This window comes from Ahaetulla prasina, chromosome 8 (genome assembly GCF_028640845.1).
Source record: "Ahaetulla prasina isolate Xishuangbanna chromosome 8, ASM2864084v1, whole genome shotgun sequence".
Lineage (NCBI taxonomy): Eukaryota > Metazoa > Chordata > Lepidosauria > Squamata > Colubridae > Ahaetulla > Ahaetulla prasina.
The window spans coordinates 20783704-20802844 of NC_080546.1; the positions used below are offsets into that span (position 1 = coordinate 20783704).

Consider the following 19141-nt stretch of genomic DNA (forward strand, 5'->3'; position numbering starts at 1 on the left):
ACTAGGTGTTCATTTAAATTTAGAATGGGGACATTCTCCCTGTTTTTATTTAAGTTTGCAACCTTAGCTCCAGTTTAAGTGAGACCAACTGCTGCATAGACTCTTCTATTTTTTTTTTAACAATCCTGTAGTGTAATCCCTTGCACTGGAGTGGAGTCAGGGGGACTGAATGGAGCTGAGTGTTTACAGTCCAGATGCCCTTCCTGATGCCTACGAAGAGCTCACAGCAGATATATTTGCCGCTACCTAGGATCAAACTCACAGCCTCCAGAGAGGCGAAAGCTTCACCTATAGGCCACCACACCACTCGCATAGTCTGAAGAGAAAACGATTTCACTGTGTGATGTGATCTGCTTGGGAATAAGGCTTCTTTAAAAAATTAATTTAAGGAGTGATAAGATGATAGACAGAGTGATACTATGACCCAATCAAAAGAATATTTAATCCATGTCATAGAGGACTTTAGTTTTGCTTTAACAGGTAGCTGCCCCTAGGCAACCTTGGCTGATCTTGGAAGCTAAGCAGGATCATTTGAATGGGAGTCCTCTGAGAAATTCCAGGGCTGCTCTCTAGTCCAGAAAGTTAACAAACAAATTACCTCTCCTACCTCGCAGAAAACCCACATAAGTAAAACTCTGTCAAGAAGTGAGGTCTATGGTCTAAAAGGAAATTTTTATTACTTAGGATTTAATTTTTTCCCCCTAAGGATTTTAATATGTCAGTAGGCGAAAGCTGGAGGAAGAAGACTAAAAGTAATTGAGAGAAATGGTTTTCTTTGGCTTTTTAATAGAGTCAACTTGTTGATAAGTATGAAGAAAAATTATCCACCATCAGAACCTAGATCACTAGGTCATTGAATCTACCTCCAACACCGGAAGACATGAGCTTCAAAAAAGAGCAATATCTCCTTATGGGTTAGGACAGGGGTCTGCAAAGTTGACTCTTTTAAGACTTGTGGACTTCAACTCCCAGAGTTGAATTGAAGTCCACAAGTCTTAAAAGAGCCAACTTTTGACCCCTGGGTTAGGAGAATTGTAATCTCAATTGGAGTGGCAGGTGACACTGTTAGGAACTGAATTTTGCCAGCTTTGGGAAATTTCAGGCTTCTCATCTTTATAGAATAGAATAGTTTTTTTTATTAGCCAAGTGTGATTGGACACACAAGGAATTTGTCTTGGTGCATTACCAAGATCATAAGAATTGTTATTTTTACGATACATTTCCTCAGCAGATCATAAGAAATCTCTGCCTATTTCAAGTATCTGCAAGTTTATTGTTTGCTTGTTTTAAGTGTTTTTCCTGTGTCTTTAAAGGGTTGGACAGCCTTTAGAAGAAAGACTGCTACATCTCCTATTGTTCTTTGGTCATAATCTTAACCTGAAGTACAAGACAGTTTGAGAAAGTGCGCGGGGGGGGGGGAAGTGTTTATTGATTCAGTCATCTATGGATGCATGTCTTTGGGTGTCAAACTCAATTTTATTGAGGGCCTAATCAGGGTTGTGTTTGACCTTGGGGGGAGATGGACAGCTCAAAGTCACTCGTGTCGGGGTTGCCTGTGGTGTCCCAAGCACTCTGCCCAGCAAAAATGGGCTCCCGAGCTCCGTTTTCGGCTTTGATGGCCTCCTGAAATCCTCTGCTTTCCCGGAGCTCGGGAAAGAATCACGCAGCCCTCCCGAACTACGTTTTTGCTGGCAGAGGCACTGCATGCCAGTCCTTTGCTGTTTCCAGGACGGCCCCGTGGGCCAAATCTAAGAACCCTGAGGTCCGAATCCAGTCCCCGGGCCTTCAGTTTGGCACCCCTGCTTTAGGGCATGAAAGTAGAATTAATAAGAATAAATTGTCTTTTAATAAAAGTTGTTCTCAGTGATTTCATTCACCAACTGCTTTAACATGTAGCATAATACTCTCCATAACTTTGTGATTCATTGCTTCTGACTGGTTTTCATTGACTAGTTATTGGAATGCAGTTCAAAATCTTTATGTTGTTTTATTTTTCTGTAGCGTATTATATGATCAGTCATTTCCTTTTAAATATTGTTTTCTTAACCATGGCTAGCAATCTTCCAGAAGGAGAATATTAAATGTTTCGATTCAATTTTGGCCATTGATTGATTGTCAACGTCATGATAATACATTTTGCTTTCAATTAAAAATAACAAGCTCTAATGCCATTCTTTGTCCCAGTGTAAATGAAAGGAAAAGCTGGTCAATAAAACAACCAAGGAAAGAAAGTATCAGTATCTCTTTATTCTTTCCGAAAACTTTCCAAAATTCAGTATGATTAATGCTAAGACTAAAACTTTTGAGGAATCAGAAGAAGACTATAGATACAAAATCTTCCACATCTGTATCACAATTTGCACAGATGTTATGATTTCTGCTGCTGTGTTAAAATGCAGGTGAATTAATGGAATAATACTGTTAAGTAGGTACCCAAAGGTTTGCATTATTTACATGTATGACTTCACTATCTCTGGGCTGGTTTAGTCTTGAAGCAGACTGAGGTCTGACAATGAAGTGCTATTTTAAAGAGAAAGCTGTGAGTACTAGCTTTCACATAAACAAAAATAAGAACACCTCTGTCTTTTACTCAGGCAAGAAACTGGGCTTCCAAAAAGAGCAAGATGATCATTACATTGTACTCAAGAGAGAGAGAGGTGGGCACAAGAAATTTGACCCTTGATTTTTCTATAAATAGAACTTGTATTTGATACATGGCAGTTGCTAGAATCCTTTCATAATGATCAATAATGTTTTGACAATAAATCTACTTATCTAAGCCCCATAGATATTTGCCTTTTAATGACCCTGTAATCCCCTGCATTGGGGTGGAGTCGGAGCAACTGAATGGAGCTGAGTGTTTACTGGCCAGATGCCCTTCCTGTCATCAATGAGGAGTTTGCAGCAGATATATTCTCATTGTGCCCAGAGAGTGAACTATCTGCCTCTACCTAGGATCGAACTCACAACCTCCTGATTGTGAGGCGAGAGCTCCAACTCTAGGCCACCACACCACTCATCTAAGCTCCTCTATTCTTGTAAATATTTTGTGAGTTTGTTTGGCTTGGATTGAGGTGGGGTTTTGCATTGCTAGCTGACCAAAGTCTGACATCATTCCTTCCATTAGGCAAAACTATAGACTGCTCAGGCAGGAGATAGGTGTATATGTATGTGTGTCGTGTCCCACTCCCCCTCCGACGACCGGGTCTAGGAAGTCTGTATCAAGCGTGGCCACGAAGCCTCTGCAGCTTTGCCAAATTCCTTTCAGATTTCTCAGGGCAGGCAGGAATCCAAGTTGTGACTTCAGCAAACCAGATGAGACTTTGCTTGACTCAAAGTTGCTTGACTCAAGCTGATCCTTTATATAGGCTGTGGGGTGTGGCTCCATGACTCAGCACTTATCCAGGCCTGCCCCTCCCTTCCTTCTGCTGATGTAGCCTCTCAGATCTCCGGAAGTGGGGATCCGTCCACTGTGAATTCTCTTCCTCTGGATCTGCTGCCGGTAATTCCAGCACGTGGCTGGCTCCATGCTCACACGCTGTAGGAGTGAGGTTTGTTTGTTCATTCCTGACATTCTGTCCAGGCATGGTGCCAGGGCTGGGGACTGGAGGCATGCCAGGCCGTTCCTCTTCATTATCAGACTCTGAATCTGATAGCAGGCCCGGGAGGAGGCGGGAGGGGCCCAGCTGAGGAGAGGAGGGAGGACGAGGCACAACAATGTGCCACCTTGCCTGCCTTATAGCTTTTAAGTTAGTCTGTGTCTTCAGATGCAGTTGATACTACTCCATCATTAGCAATGAAGTAGGAACTATCAGCCTAGCCCAGTGGTGTCAAACTTGCATCGTCACAGCATCATAACATGACGTATCATGACTTTTCCCCCTTCACTAAAATGGGTGTGGGTGTGGCCAGCACGTGACACATCCAGCCTGCAGGCCGTGAATTTGACAGCCCCGGCCTAGCCAATCAGTTTTGTTACTGATTATCTTGTTTCTTTATATACAGTAGGAAATTGCCTTGGGCCATTGTAAGCCTGAACATCTAAGATCAGAACTAGCAGCTGCCATTTGTAATTTGTCTCCTATGTGAACAACATTGGGTGGTTTTATACTGGCAGGCAAGTTTGGCAGAATGGAAAATTACATTACTTGCAGAGTTCAATTTAATGGATTAAAATATCAGTATTAAGATCTATTCTGGTTTGATTAGAAAAATCTAAGAGGTTGGGCCATTTTGTATGCTCTGTGAATGCTAACAGTCTGGCTAATTATTTGACCTTGCTACTTCTTTCAAAGTGAAAAGTCATGAGTTTGCAATCAAACCTTCAAAAGTGCTTGATAGATTCTATCTTATATTTCCCACTGATCACCATCTCTTTCTCTGCTTCCATTTTGATTTTGCAGACTCACCAGAAGAGGTCTTGATTGTTAAAAGAAGATTCATTGTAAAATGAATAAAATAGGCAGTTCCTCTTTTTTTAAAAAGGCTGCAAATTGCATAAAATTTGCACGTGCTACATTATATAGTGTGATGCATATACTCTATAGATCTAGATATCGACACAATGTGTAAAGCCAAATTTGAGAAGGCTGCCTGCTGTATGAATATTATTTGACCAACTTCAAAACAGGAGCTCTCTCTTCTTCATTATTTTATTAAAGTGGAAGTAGTCCTTCAAATAAAGGATTCCTTTGAATCACAATAGATTAACCTCAGTAAAGTAAGAGATAATCATGTTTCCAATGGAAAAGAGAGCTTTAAAAACTATTTTCATTAAAGTAATAGGTTTCTTAGTTATATCGTAGCTAAATTTTGGGTCTTGGGGCTTAGAAGATACTTAGCAACGCATACTGGGTGTTTTACAGTAGAGTGATACGATGGCCAAGATTAAGGAGAAGTTTATTTCATTTACATTGGTTGGTTTTAGTAGTTAAGAAGAGCAGACAACTTCTTTGCTCTAGTATAGTGTTAGTGAACCTTTGGTGTTCTCGCGTGCCGGCCTGCATGCCGGAAGTGGTACGCGAAACCATCCCATGACGAATGCGTGGCCTCGCTGGCTCCTCTTTGCGTTCCTGTGCTCAAACGCGCGCCAGTCAGCTGGCCTTCACGTGTGCAGTGCCAGTGATCCTGGAAGAGCTGCAGTCCATCACACATGCGTGTGACACCAACCCGGAAGTTCAGGTGCCAGCTCGCTCATGTGCGATGGACCGCCGCTCTTCCGGGGTCCGCCAGCACCGTGCGTGCGACAGCCAGCTGACTGCCGCACATTTGAACACAGGAATGTGAAGAGGAGCTGGTGAGGCAACGCATTCATCACGGGACGGTTTCACGTGCCCATTCTGGCACGTAAGCCATAGGTTCGCCAACACTGTTCTAGTAGGATATACTGTATTATATTTCAACACCTGTATCAAGAATAGGCACTGAATGTTCTAAGCAACAGGTTCCATCAGCCCAGCCAGAATAGTCAGTCTGTAACATTCTGGAGGGCCTTATTTTGTCTGCCCTGGCATATACAAATGAGAGAGTGTACCACATTTCTCATTTACAATATCAGGGCAATTGTCAGTTTGGAAGGGGCATGCTGTAAACACCTGTATAAAAAGTTAAAGGTTTCCCTTGCACATATGTGCTAGTCGTTCCCAACTCTAGGGGGAGGTGGTCATCGCTGTTTCAAAGCCGAAGACCCAGAGCTGTCCGAAAACATCTCTGTGGTCATGTGGCCAGCATGACTAAATGCCGAAGGCACACAGAACGCTGTTACCTTCCCACCAAAAGTGGTCCCTATTTTTTCTACTTGCATTTTTTACATGCTTTCAAACTGCTAGATTGGCAGAAGCTGGGACAAGTAATGGGATCTCACTAGGGATTCAGACCACTGAACTGCTGACCTTTCGATCGACAAGCTCTGCGTCTTAGCCACTGAGCCACCATGACCCTGTATACCCATAAACAAGCCTAGATGTTAGAAAACTTAGGACCCTTATAACTTTCTAATTAGGTCACCTGAATAAAATGGAAAGGAGCTTAAAGACCATTCTTTTTCTGGTAGAAAATGTATTTGGAAATGTCAACACAAACTTTCCTAATGGCTAATAAATAATGAAGTAAAATGGAATCGCCCAAATGCACTCGTGAGTATAGAAAAGTAGCACCACAATAAAAACACATTGAGATTCAGCAATTTCAATAAAAAATGACCAATTAAAAACAGCAGAAAAGATTTAAGGCACAGACAATTTTATGTGATGCCAGATGGGCATTTTCATTTGATTTCATTTTATTATCAGAATATCCTCTTTAATATGGCTATTTCAAATGTGGGATGCTACAGCTGAGAAATCCTTTCTTTAGACCCTATTTACCTACTGTTTAAAATGGGAGGAATGTCACTAGGGGGTCGGAAATATTGACCGTCATATCCACGCATTTTTATGCAAGGATGCAATATTTCAAACATTCTGGTCCTAAAAAAAGATGTTCTTGAAAAGGCCAATTTAAAGCTTTGTAAAGAAACCCTGGACTGAAGCTTAAGTTCTGGTGACTTTATGGACACATTCATTATTTTTCCTGGTAATAATAAATGAATAGTTTGTCCTTGCATTCTTTCAGATTTTTTTTTTCAAATACTCTATAGCTCTGGGATTTCTTGCTGGTCTCCTGTCCAATTACTATGGACACCTGTTCCTGCTGAGCTCTTTCTAGATCAGCCATGGTTGGCTAAGTGCTGCCACCACTGTGATTAAGCTGTTTAAAAAATAATAAACCAGGCTTTCAGTATCACTAGAAACAAAATTTCACCTGAAATTTTATGACGATGAAGGGAGACGTTAGCTCCACTTAGCAGTGTTTTAACCTACATTTCTGAACAAACCTCAGAAACATCCCTACACGCGACATTATTTGAATTTGGAGTGACACAGACCTAAGATATTTATGTCACTCTAAGAAGAACTACAAATCATGGTGAGATAGTGAACACTATCATAGCACTTTGATTTAATTTTCTCTGTTCCATTTAGAGAATATGACATGTAGGCCAACTTGAGGTGTGTTAACATCCACTCAAATCATCCCTCCATTGCAGAACCAAAGAGTAACTAGAGAGTGTGTCCTCATTTGCCTCTAGTTAAATCTCCTCTCTCCTGTAACTGTGCAATGATGCAATAAATATAATAGTAATAGCAATAGTACTTAGACTTATATATCACTTTACAGTGCTTTACAGCCCTCTCTAAGTGGCTTTACAAAGTCAGCATATTGCCCCCAACAAATTGGGTCCTCATTTTACCCACCTTGGAAGGATGGAAGGCTGAGTCAACCTTGAACCTGGTGAGATTTGAACTACTATATTGCAGGCAGCCAGCAGGCAGCAGAAGTAGCCTGCAGTACTGCACTCTAACCACTATGCCTCTGTGGCTCATTTAAAATAATATTTTAAACTAGGGGTCTCCAACCTTGGTCCCTTTAAGACTTGTGGACTTCAACTCCCAGGAGTTGAAGTCTGGGACTTGAAGTCCACAAGTCTTAAAGGGACCAAGGTTGGAGACCCTTGTTTTAAACCACAGTTTTATCAGTTGCAGGTGCCAGGCAGTTTGTAGTGGACAAAGCAAAATAAAAGACAATCTTTTATGGGATATTGGAACAAAATAAATTTAAATTTAAGCACAGATTACTTGTGTGTATAATCACACTTGGACAAATAGTGTACTTTCCTTTTCCTTTTTCTTATTTCAGTATAAAATACTCTTATTTCAGTATAAAATAAAATAAAAAGTGCCACTCTGAGCTTCTATGTATGTATATCTTATCTTGTTACTTGTTTCCTGACATAGGGCTATGAGAACATGACTTTTCTGGTTCCTCACAGAAATGTAAAAGTTGAAGTCAGCAAAAAGTCTTTTCTACTCATTCTCTGCAACCCAACAAGAATATCAGTGAAGCTAAATTATTTATTTATTTATTTATTTATTTATTTATTTATTTATTTATTTATTTAGTCAAATACATATTAAATAGTATATATAAGTATAAGCATGAATTGAATACATAAAATGAATATAATTAAAGGATACATTAGGATAGGGACAGTAGGCACACTGATGCTCTTATGCACGCCCCTTACAGACCTCTTAGGAATGGGGTGAGGTCATTTTTCATTTTTCATTTCATTTTTAAGTTTCCTAACTGTATGTGTACTCAAGAGCACCAATCGATCAGGAGAGTATTGTGTTTGGGAAATTTTATGGAGATCTGCCACTCAATTTTTGCTATTGATTGACTTTTAAAAATTCTTCCTATCATACATGGTATGACATATACATTACCAGGAGATGCCTACTTTTTATCTTCATCATTCTTGAGCATATGAGATAATGAAATAGCTATCCTTTATCACTAGAAGGAAAATGGAAAATACTTTCAGTTAATCAGAATCTACTGTTTGTGAGAGCTGTCCACTTTAACAGGCACAAAATGATGACACAGTGGGTGTGTTACAAATGGTCTTGAGCCAATTTTCTTTCAGAGATTAAGTATTTAAAGAAAGCATTCCTCAAAGTACTTTGATGCTATCAATATCATGATGGGTTCATTAGTGCCAGCCTTTCTTTAGTTATTTATTCATTTTATGAAAAGCAGCATTAGTAAACAGTGTGGTGAAAAGAATAAATAAGTCTCGCTTCTTCTGAAACTCTTGTGGAAATAATCTTCTCGCCTGACCTTCTGAGGGCCTTATAGAAACAAGCTATGGATTTGGTACTCTAGACAAAAAGTAGTGAAGAATATGTTGCTTCTGGCAGGACTGTGTAGAGCACAATATGGCAGGTTACCTGGTCTGAGATAAATCTCAACAAGATGGCTTTATATCAGGATCTAATGCCAACTATGAGTGTAGGAAGCTTTGCAAGACCAGATGAATAGTTTCTCCATCTCAGACTGTTATTATCCTTGGATGTACAGGGTCCCTGACTTTTTTGAAGCTTCATAGTTGATAAAATATGTTAGTTATAGAACCATTATCTTCTGGATTTGAGAAAACTGGGGAAAGATATTTTCCAAATTGGAGTGACCTGAGATATTTATAATCCTCGGCACGAATTCAGTGGTCACTAATGGAAATGTAATTCTCTTAATCATTTGCAGAAAATCAAGGAAAAAATGCTAAGGCAAATACATAGGTATACTGTGACATAAGAGTTGACTTCAGCTGATGGAGGGAGGGAGGGAGGGAGGGAGGGAGGGAGGGAGGGAGGGAAGGGAGGGAGGAAGGAAGGAAGGAAGGAAGGAAGGAAGGAAGGAAGGAAGGAAGGAAGGAAGGAAGGAATAAGGGGTCAATCTATTCTCCAAAGCACCTGAAGGCTAGACAAGAAGCAATGGATGGAAACTAATCAAGAGGAGAACCAACCTAAAACTAAGGATAAATTTCCTGACAGAACAATTAATCAGTGGAACCAGTTGTCTCCAGAAGTTGTAAGTGCTCCAACACTGGAGATTTTTAAGAAGAGATTGGAAAACAATTTATTTATTTATTTATTTTTATTTTTATTTGTCACAACAATATATATAAGCATCACACAAAAAGATTACATGGTATATAAACATATATATATGAGGGAATATTAGGAGGTATAAGCATATATAGAAGAAAAAAGAAAAATAGGACAGGAACGGTAGGCACATTTGTGCTCTTATGCACGCCCCTTATGGTCCTCTTAGGAATGGGGTGAGGTCAATAGTAGAAAGTTTTTGGTTAAAGCCTTTGGGATTATGGGAAGAGACCACAGAGTCAAGATGGTATAGGGTTTCCTGCTTGAGCAGGGGGTTAGATTAAAAGATCTTCCAACACTGTTATTCGGTAGGTAGGTAGGTAGGTAGGTAGGTAGGTAGGTAGGTAGGTAGGTAGGTAGGAAGGAAGGAAGGAAGGAAGGAAGGAAGGAAGGAAGGAAGGAAGGAAGGAAGGAAGGAAGGAAGGAAATGTGTTTGTGTATGTCTGGTTTCTCATTTATATATATAAAATTTTACAGAATAACTCTTGTTACTGCATCCTAACTTGAGACACTTTTTTCCAGAATTGTTCTTTCCTTTTTACTGAATTTACCCTTCATTCCTAACTTGTGTGACAGATTGTGTGAGAGCCTTAAGATATGGAATTTTCAATAGAGCTATTTGGTCATTACAGAAATGACCACATTAATGAGCATTCTTTGCAAGTTTCCAAGCACAAAAAATTCTGCAATGTGTACTTCCCCTGGAGCTTAACATCTGTAGTGAACATTTGGATGCTCTGAAAAATGAAACATCATAAATCAGCTCAAGAGTTGAAAAGTTGTCTATTTCATGCTTGAGCAAAATGTTAACACCCTAACAGTTTGGGGATCTTTAATTTGTGGCTAGCTGTTGTGGAGCAGAAGTTATCTCTAAGTTCTTCACCTGCCTACTTTTGTCCTTGGTTTCCTGAAAGCTGAGCATAAAATCAGAGGAGCAATTAGTGGTCACTTTTAACTCCCTGAATTCAAATTCTGAACTATTTACTGTTAGTATCTAATATCCCAACAAAGAAGATATGAGTAAGTCTTTCCTTATATTGATATATATTGATATATTGACCATCAATTGTGTTGAAAATGTTGTACCTTGATGAACATATCTTTTCTTTTATGTACACTGAGAGCATATGCACCAAGACAAATTCCTTGTGTGTCCAATCACACTTGGCCAATAAAAAATTCTATTCTATTCTATTATGTGAAGAATATCATTTGAATCACTCTTTTTCTAAACAGATCTAAGGAATGCTGTACATAATGCATCAAATTGGTAAACGATTGTGTGTGTGTGTGTGTGTGTGTGTGTGTGTGTGTTTCTCCTTCCTCCTTCTCTCTGTGTAAATACTTTTATTAACTGCAACATATCAGATTTATTGAACGGGAAAATAAGCTACCTTTTTATCTGTTCTAAATCAAAATGTGTTTATGTATAATACGCTTGCTGTTCAGTGTTGCAGTAACTCTTATCAGTCATTTGACTATTTGTGTACTTTGTGTATAAAATCAAGTGTGGAAACTTTAGTTCCCTAAATCCTGTTCTGAGATTGCATCACATATGTGCTTTAAAATATAGCTGGGTGATCATTGCATGCTTTTCTGGAATAATGTTTTTAGAAAGATAAGATTCCTTGGATTAAGTGTTTTGTTGAGTTGTCCCAACAACATTCACAGCTCTGCTGAAAATAGATCTAAATAATTCTGAATTTGGAAGCTAGAAATAGAAATATAAAAACTGAACATTGCAAGATGAACAATGCAGTGCATCAGAGACCTACTGAATAATGTGAAAAGTTCTTAATTACTAGAGTAGAAGCTGTGGTTTGTCCGCTATACAAATTAAGATAAAATTAAGATGAGTCACTGCAAAATAGCCTTGAAAAACGTTCCCTAAGGATAGGTGGATTAACTACTCAGCAAACTGTGATATAAGCTGTGTAGTAGAGGGATTCCTGGAATACAACTGCTAACTTTGTCCTCGGTTTGGACAACAACTACAGTTGGTGATTTCACAAATGGAAATTCCATGTTAGCAGTTATTATGAAGGACCAATAACAATAAAGTTGCCAATATAAATTATACATCTTGAAGTGGATACAATGCAGGAAGGGAGATATTGTACATCAACAATGATTAAGGGTCTAAAGCAGTTCATCTACTCAGACAGGCCCCTATAGTATTGGGGATCCTGGTTTACAGAGACTGCAGTTGAGAGGAAACAGTTTATGGACATTGTTATGATTTGAAAGTAAGAGAGAAGAAAGTTCTACATTCTCACGAAGTTAGAATAATTCATGTGGAAAGATGTAGTTCCAATAAAGGAAACTCCTTTTTATTCCACCCATGAAATTTGATGTCCTCAAATGTATAAAAGCCACTATTTCAGTGTTTCCCCAAAAATACCTATCCTGAAAATAAGCCCTAGCATGCTTTTTACATGTGTGCCTAATATAAGCCCTACCCCAAAAATAAGCCCTAGTTAAGAGTCCACCCATTCCCGTCCCACTGTCTGGTTGTACGAGGTGGAGTGAGACGCATGCATAAAATTCAAGCTGGGGTGGTGGTGGGTGGAGCTTCCCCACACATCCCACACCCACTTACCTTAGGACCGCCGCAGCCAGGCCTCCCACGCCCCAACACCTGTCACACTACTGCCTGACTTCTTCTATGGCCACTCATGACCAGACGCCATGTAGCATGACCAGATGCCATGTAGCACATGACACCGATGGCGCCACTTGTGGCAGAATGCCACATGGCGCATTGCGCCAGTACTGCCACTCATGGTAGGAGGCTGCATGACTTGTCACACCAATACCAGTGCAGGAGGCCATGTGGCACATCACACCAGTGCTGCCACTCGCAGTTACAATGGCTTAACACACCACACAACCTCCTGCCATGAGTGGCAGCAGTGGCGCAATCTACCATGTGGTCTACTGCTGTGAGTGGTGGCACTGGCGCAATGAGCCATACTGAGAACAGTTGCTGTGAGCAGCCACAAGTGGCCAAAGAAGTCGGGCAGGGGCGCGACAGGTGTCAGGGCGTGGGAGGCCTGGCTGCAATGATCCTAAGGTAAGCAGGTAAGACATCCTCTGAAAATAAGAACTGGTGCTTATTTTGGGGCTCAAAAGAAAATATGACCGGGTCTTTATTTTCGGGAAAATATGGTAGATTATATTAAATGAAGATGATATAAATTAAGGGAGGATATGGCTAATAAATAAGTCTTTCAATTGGTAGCCATTAATTAATAAACAATTACTAATTAAATATTAATATATTGATACTTTATTGATTGATTGAAAAATTAATGGAGAATAGACCTGTCAATGGCTACCAGTTCTGGGTACTGAATCATAGGCAGCACACCTTAAATATCCATTCCTAGTGGACAACAGGAATTGTTGCCCTTCTCTGCAAGCCTATGCTTTTTCCAGATGTATTTATTTGATTATTATGGTATCTTGCTGTACATAAGTCTTTGGCTTGATCCAGCAGGACTGCATAATAATAACATAATTATACCTTCAATATATAGTAGGGTAAGGCTGGTCATGAATTAGTACAGGAGTATTCTTCACCAACTCTTGTAACTTATATAATTTTAATTATATGCGTTAAAGAAGCTCTGAAAGAGGATATATACTCCATTTTCATGTAAAAAAAGGTATTTGATGAGTTTAATTGCATTCTGATTTTGTCTGTCCAGAAGTGCATCCTTCTTCATAACAACCCCACTCCAGAGAATTGGAATATATACTTCAGTGTAATGGGCCATAGTCGGATGCCTACAATGCATACGCTTTGACTTTATATTATGAAACAAAAAGAAGGACTAGGGCAGGGGTCTGCAAACTTGGCTCTTTTAAGACTTGTGGACTTCAACTCCCAGAGTTCCTCAGCCAGCTTTGGCTGAATTGAAGTCCACAAGTCTTAAAAGAGCCAAGTTTGCAGACCCCTGGACTGGGGGAAACATGATAGCAGTGTTCCAATCTCTCAGGGCTGCCACAAAGAAGAGGGAGTCAAGCTAGTCTCCAAAGCACCTGAAGGCAGGACAAGAAGCAATGGATGGAAAGTAATCAAGAAGAGAAGCAACTTAGAACTAAGGAGAAATTTCCTGACAGTTAGAACAATTAATCAGTGGAACAACTTGCCTCCAGAAGTTGTGAATGCTCCAACACTGGAAGTTTTTAAGAAGATGTTGGATAACCATTTGTCTGAAGTGGTGTAGGGTTGTCTGTCTAAGCAGGGGGTTGGACTAGAAGACCTCCAAGGTCCTTCTAATTCTGTTATTCTATTCTGTTCTGTTCTGTTCTGTTCTGTTCTATTCTGTTCTATATATGCTTTCCAAAAAAATTAGACTGTAAACTGAAAACTATTTAAAATGTTATTTTTAATGGTATCCAGTAAAACACGTTGCGACTCATTTGAAATACTGTTATTTGACCATCAAGAATGGAGTACCAGTACTTCATTCTAACTGGAGACTTGACCTACCTTACAATTCATAACCGGACACCTCTTCTGTGCTACATAAAATAGAAATAATAACCTAGGATTGCCAACTTTGAAGCACCAGAATAAGCACTCAAAGTTCTACAATTTAAAAAGTAACAGAGAAGGAGAAAACTGGGGTAAAGAATAGTGAAAAAATGTTTGAAAATATGAATTTCCTTTGCCCTAAGTGTCACTCTTTTTTCCCCTCTCTCTTTCTCTCTCTGTATAGGAGGAACCATTTGTGATGGTGTCAGAAAATGTTCTGGGCAAACCAAAGAAATATCAGGGTTTCTCAATTGATGTCCTGGAATCTTTATCTACTTATCTTGGCTTCACATATGAAATTTATGTTGCACCAGATCAAAAATACGGACTTCCACTGGAGAATGGGACTTGGAATGGACTGATTGGAGAACTAGTATTAAAGGTAAGGAGATTCCTAACCACTGACTGAGAACATATACTGGGCAAGTGCGTGTATGTAACCTTAATTACCTAATTAATTCTAGCCATTAGATAACGTCCAAATAAAAGGGGATTCAATTAAATATTACTGAAATTAATTGAATTCCGAACATTTCTGCTTTAGTTCTTTGTAACACTTCCAAACTGAACTAAGATATTGTAACTATAATTACCATAATAAAATGGAAATAAAGTAGAACAGTAATTAGAGCACATTTAATTTTAAACAGATCAATAAAATGGACAACCCATTATAAGTATGGGTGTTGCAATGAGTCAGATTTTTTGTGATAGCGTTCGAACTAATTTCTCCATAGTAGTCAGAAATCATCTATTTTATTTAATAACTTAAATAAATTCTAATCATTATCTTTCAATATGCATATCTTTTCTTTTATCTTTTCTTTTATGTACACTGAGAGCATATGCAACAAGACAAATTTTTTGTGTGTCCAATCACACTTGGCCAATAAAAAAATTCTATTCTATTCTATAAAAAAGCATCTTGAGGAGGTTGAGAACAATTAATGTGGAATGGCTTGCTTTCAGAAGGTGTGGGTGCTCATCAGACAAATGGAATGGTATAGAGCAGGGGTGTCAAACTCAAGGCCCATGGGCCGGATCTGGACCACGGGGTGCTTAGATCTGGCCTGGAAACAGCAAAGGACTGACCTGTAATGCCTCTGCCAGTGAAAATGTAGCTAGGGAGAGCTGTGTGCGGCCCTCCCGAGCTCCGTTTTCACTGGCAGAGGGTTGCAGGAGGCCGTTGCAGCTGAAAATGTAGCTCAGGAGCCTGTTTTTGCTGGCAGAGCTGTCGGGCAACCACAGGCACCGCCAACACAAGTGACGTCATGTTGGCCACATCCACCCTGGCCATGCCCCCCACCCCACCGCGCAGGTCAAATACAACCCCGATGCAGCCCTTAATGAAATTGAGTTTGACACCCCTGGTATAGAGTTTTCTGCTTGAGCAGGAGGGTTGGACTACAATACCTCCAGGCTCCCTTACAACTCTCTTATTATCATCTGTTCCGTTATAGTCTAGGCACAATAGGAAGAATCAAATTTATAATCCTGCATTTTGTGACCAATTGTCTCTACTCAAGAAGGATTAAAATAGGGTCTGTGAGCTAATTTACTCCCAGTGCAAGCATTAAAGTAACTGATGGCTGGTCATCACTTGATTTCTTCCCATCAAGATGAAAGTTGAAGTTGTAAGGAGGTGGAAGTGTTTCTAAAATTGGGCTATGTTACACTGACAAAAGGAAAGCCGAATGAAGAGCTGAATTAATAAACTCCACACACACCTTTTCTTCTTCTTCTACCACTGCCAAGTGAAAAAGGGACAATTTGTTTTCTTCTAATCTTAGGGTCATTATAGTCAGATACTTGTCATCCATAATGCCATCATCTATTAGAATAAGAGCAAGGCTCTCGATCACTAGGTCTCATTTTTCATATCTTTCCAGCCTTTTTTTTTTACCCATGTTTGATAAAGACTGAAGGCTGAGTCAACCTTGAGCGTGGTGAGATTCAAACTGCCGAACTTCTGGCAACCAGAAGTCAGAGAAGTAGCCTGCAGTACTGCATTCTAATCACTGCACAACCACCGTTCATATAATTTGGAGGTTTTAAAAAAAGATTTATTCACTAGTCTTTTCCCTCCATTCCATCCCACCCCATAACAATTATAATTTTAACAGGACATACTTCATAGAACTGTTCCAGCAAAAATTCTGAAAACTAGATTTCCTAGCATTCAGTGCCTTTTTAAAAATGGGGGAATAAAAATGTAATTTCCTGCCACTACAAGCCTGGGAATTAAATCTGCATAATTCCAGCAGTTTCAGAACAGGCAGAACTGGAAAGTTATTAGGTAGGAAACAACATTTGAGTCTTGGGAGAATCTTGAGGAAAATATTGCAGTTTTTATCAAGTTACTGGCTGGATTCCCATCTCATACTGAACTATTGTTCCATTACGGAAGTAGCAATTGTCTGGATTCATATCACAGCGCCTAGCTTGCAGAGATAGGGGGGAAAAGGCCCTTTGGGCTTAGTATTTATACGAGTATTAGTATTTCTTGTTTGCTTCTTACTTTCAGAATATCCAAAATTGATTCAAAATGGTGAAAGGCACATTCTTTTTCTAAATCTGGTGTGCATAACCAGTTTGCATCCAATGTAATAAGAAATTGCCCTGAAGTTAAGGGAATGTTGCACAAATCAGTATCTCCTCTGCTCCTATTCCCTTGGATTTAATTATCAAGAATTCCAGCTCTACAATATACTGTATATATTTAGCTTCCTACAATTCTTCTTACAGTGTGACTCAGTTAACCTGAAGGACTGACACAGTTTTTTTCTGATAGTGTAAAGTAATATGCCTTACTAGACACATGAATAGCATGAAATTCTATATTTCCTAAGAATGAATGGCTGAGAGACTTTTACATGCTTTGAAATGGAAATGTTGTTCAGTTGTGTATAATCCACTTCAGGGGTGAAATACTACCGGTTCGGACCAGTTCACCCGAACCAGTAAATGCTACTGGTTTGGGTGAACCAATAGTAAAAAAAGATGCGACCTGTTCAGGCGAACCGATATTTCCGATGATCAGCTGCGCCACGCGATTTGTATTCACTAGAAAGAAGAAAATCCTGCTTTCTAGCTAATTTAAATCATGCAGCACAGCTGTTCCATCCTCCTCGCTGTTCTACTTACTTTTGCAGACTCACAAAAGTCCTCCTTTTTCAGCGCTGCGCTATAGCACCTGCGGTGCGCATTTGCATGAAACTTGCATTTGGTGCGCATGCACGAGTGAAACGAACCGATAGCGAAGCGAACCGGTAGCAGACTTCAGAGCATTTCACCCCTGATCCACTTGTTCCATAAAGACATGGACCTCGTTCCCACAACACACATTAATAGCACTTTAAACCAGCAGAAAAGAGCAGCCAATTTTCACAGCATTTTGTTCATTCCACTGGAAGGATTCTTCTCGGAACAGATGGCAATGGTTCTTCTCTTGAACAAGAGAAACCCATGATTTCTGAAAGGAAGCAGAGAAGTAAGGACTGTGAAATAGATGCTGGTTTTTTGGAAAGAACGTAATGAATCAGTAAGGACAATGCCCAATATTCTTGTGAAAAGCCCCCAATGATGCTGTCCAATGGGTGAAGGCTGCTGGGCACAGTGAATATTGCTATGGCTAAAGTCACTTAGAAATTGGGTACAGCTTGTTTTATTTGTAATAATCGTTAAGCTTTTTTTCCCCCAATCTGGGCTAATCTCAATAATTTTACGTTCTCAATCTAAGCTATTTCAAGATGTGGGGAACTTCAACTCCTAGAATTCCCCAGCCAGCCATGCTTCCAATATTTGAGGGGCTGTCACAGAGAGGTTGAGGTCAACCTATTCTCCGGAGTACCTGAAGGCAGGACAAGAAGTAACAGATGGAATATCATTAAAAAAGACCCAATCTAGAAATAAAGAGAAATTTCCTGACAGTGAGAACAATTAATCAGTGGAACGGCTTGCCTTCAGAGGTTGTGGGTTCTCCATCACTGGAGGTTTTTAAGAAGAAATTGGACAACCACTTGTGTTGTGGCTCCAGCCCCCACCCCGGGCCTGGCCCCCTGCCAGAGAGTGACTCAGAGAGTGAGGGGGAAGGGCCGTCAGGGCTCCCTTCTGCAGGGCCGGCTTCCCTGGCTCAGTTCCAGGAGCCAGAGGCAGGCCAGGTGGAAGAGGTGACAAGGCCTCTGTCTTCTGTATCTCCTCCCGCCCAGGAAACACTTCCAGATCCAGCTGAGGACAATCAGTCCTGGTTAGATCCCAGGTTTCGTAGACAAGAGAAGCGGGAACAACAGAAGCAGGGGTGGGGCAGGCCTAGAAAGTGCTGAGTCATGGAGCCACACCCCACAGGGTATAAAAGCAGGAGGGGCTGCTATACTGCTTCATGATGAACAAATCCAACTGCCTGGAGAGAACTTGAGCTGAAGTGCTGTTTATTCCTGACTTCCTGGTTGACACGCCGGCATCAAGAAAGATAACAGAAAAACCTTGGCAGACGCTCGCTGGGTTGCTGCCAGAGCTGATAGCTGCCGTGGACTCAATTGCCGGCTAATTAAGTAATTTCTCGTTCCTCCCAGACTGAGGTGGGGGGACAGAACATCTTGTCTGAAGTGATTTACGGCAGTGACGGCTAACCTTTTTGCCATCGCGTGCCAGGAGTGTGGGGAGTGTGGGGGAGGGTTATGTGCATGTGTGCCCACACCGATAATTCTATGTGCCCCACCCCACCTCATGCGCGCATGATCCCCCCACACTCCCTCTGCTCCTGGCATGTGATGACCTGGTAGGCCCATTTTTTGCTCTCCCCAGGATCCAGATCCTTTCTAGGAACCTTGGGAGGGTGAAAACGGCCTTCCCCACCCACCAGAGGCCCTCCGGAGGCAAAAAATGGCCCATTTGCCAACTTCCAGTCCCAGATTTTCACAACTGGGGCAGGTTTAGGTCTCTCAACAATAATGAATGGATGCCAGGCTAACTCTTACAGATACTAGACCAAGCATTTAATTCCAATAGGAATCGGAAGTTTAACATACCACTTTCATTAGGCCATCCTATT

General features: G+C 40.5%; 1 protein-coding gene across 1 annotated transcript in view; it reads left to right on the forward strand.

Moving 5' to 3' along the window:
- The window catches only part of GRID2 (glutamate ionotropic receptor delta type subunit 2), a 1015350-nt gene that overhangs the window by 720039 nt on the left and 276170 nt on the right, over nucleotides 1-19141 (forward strand). The window contains exon 8 of the mRNA XM_058193169.1: nucleotides 14276-14473. Coding sequence (XP_058049152.1) covers nucleotides 14276-14473 — 198 coding nt within the window. The remainder of the gene's footprint in view (nucleotides 1-14275; nucleotides 14474-19141) is intronic.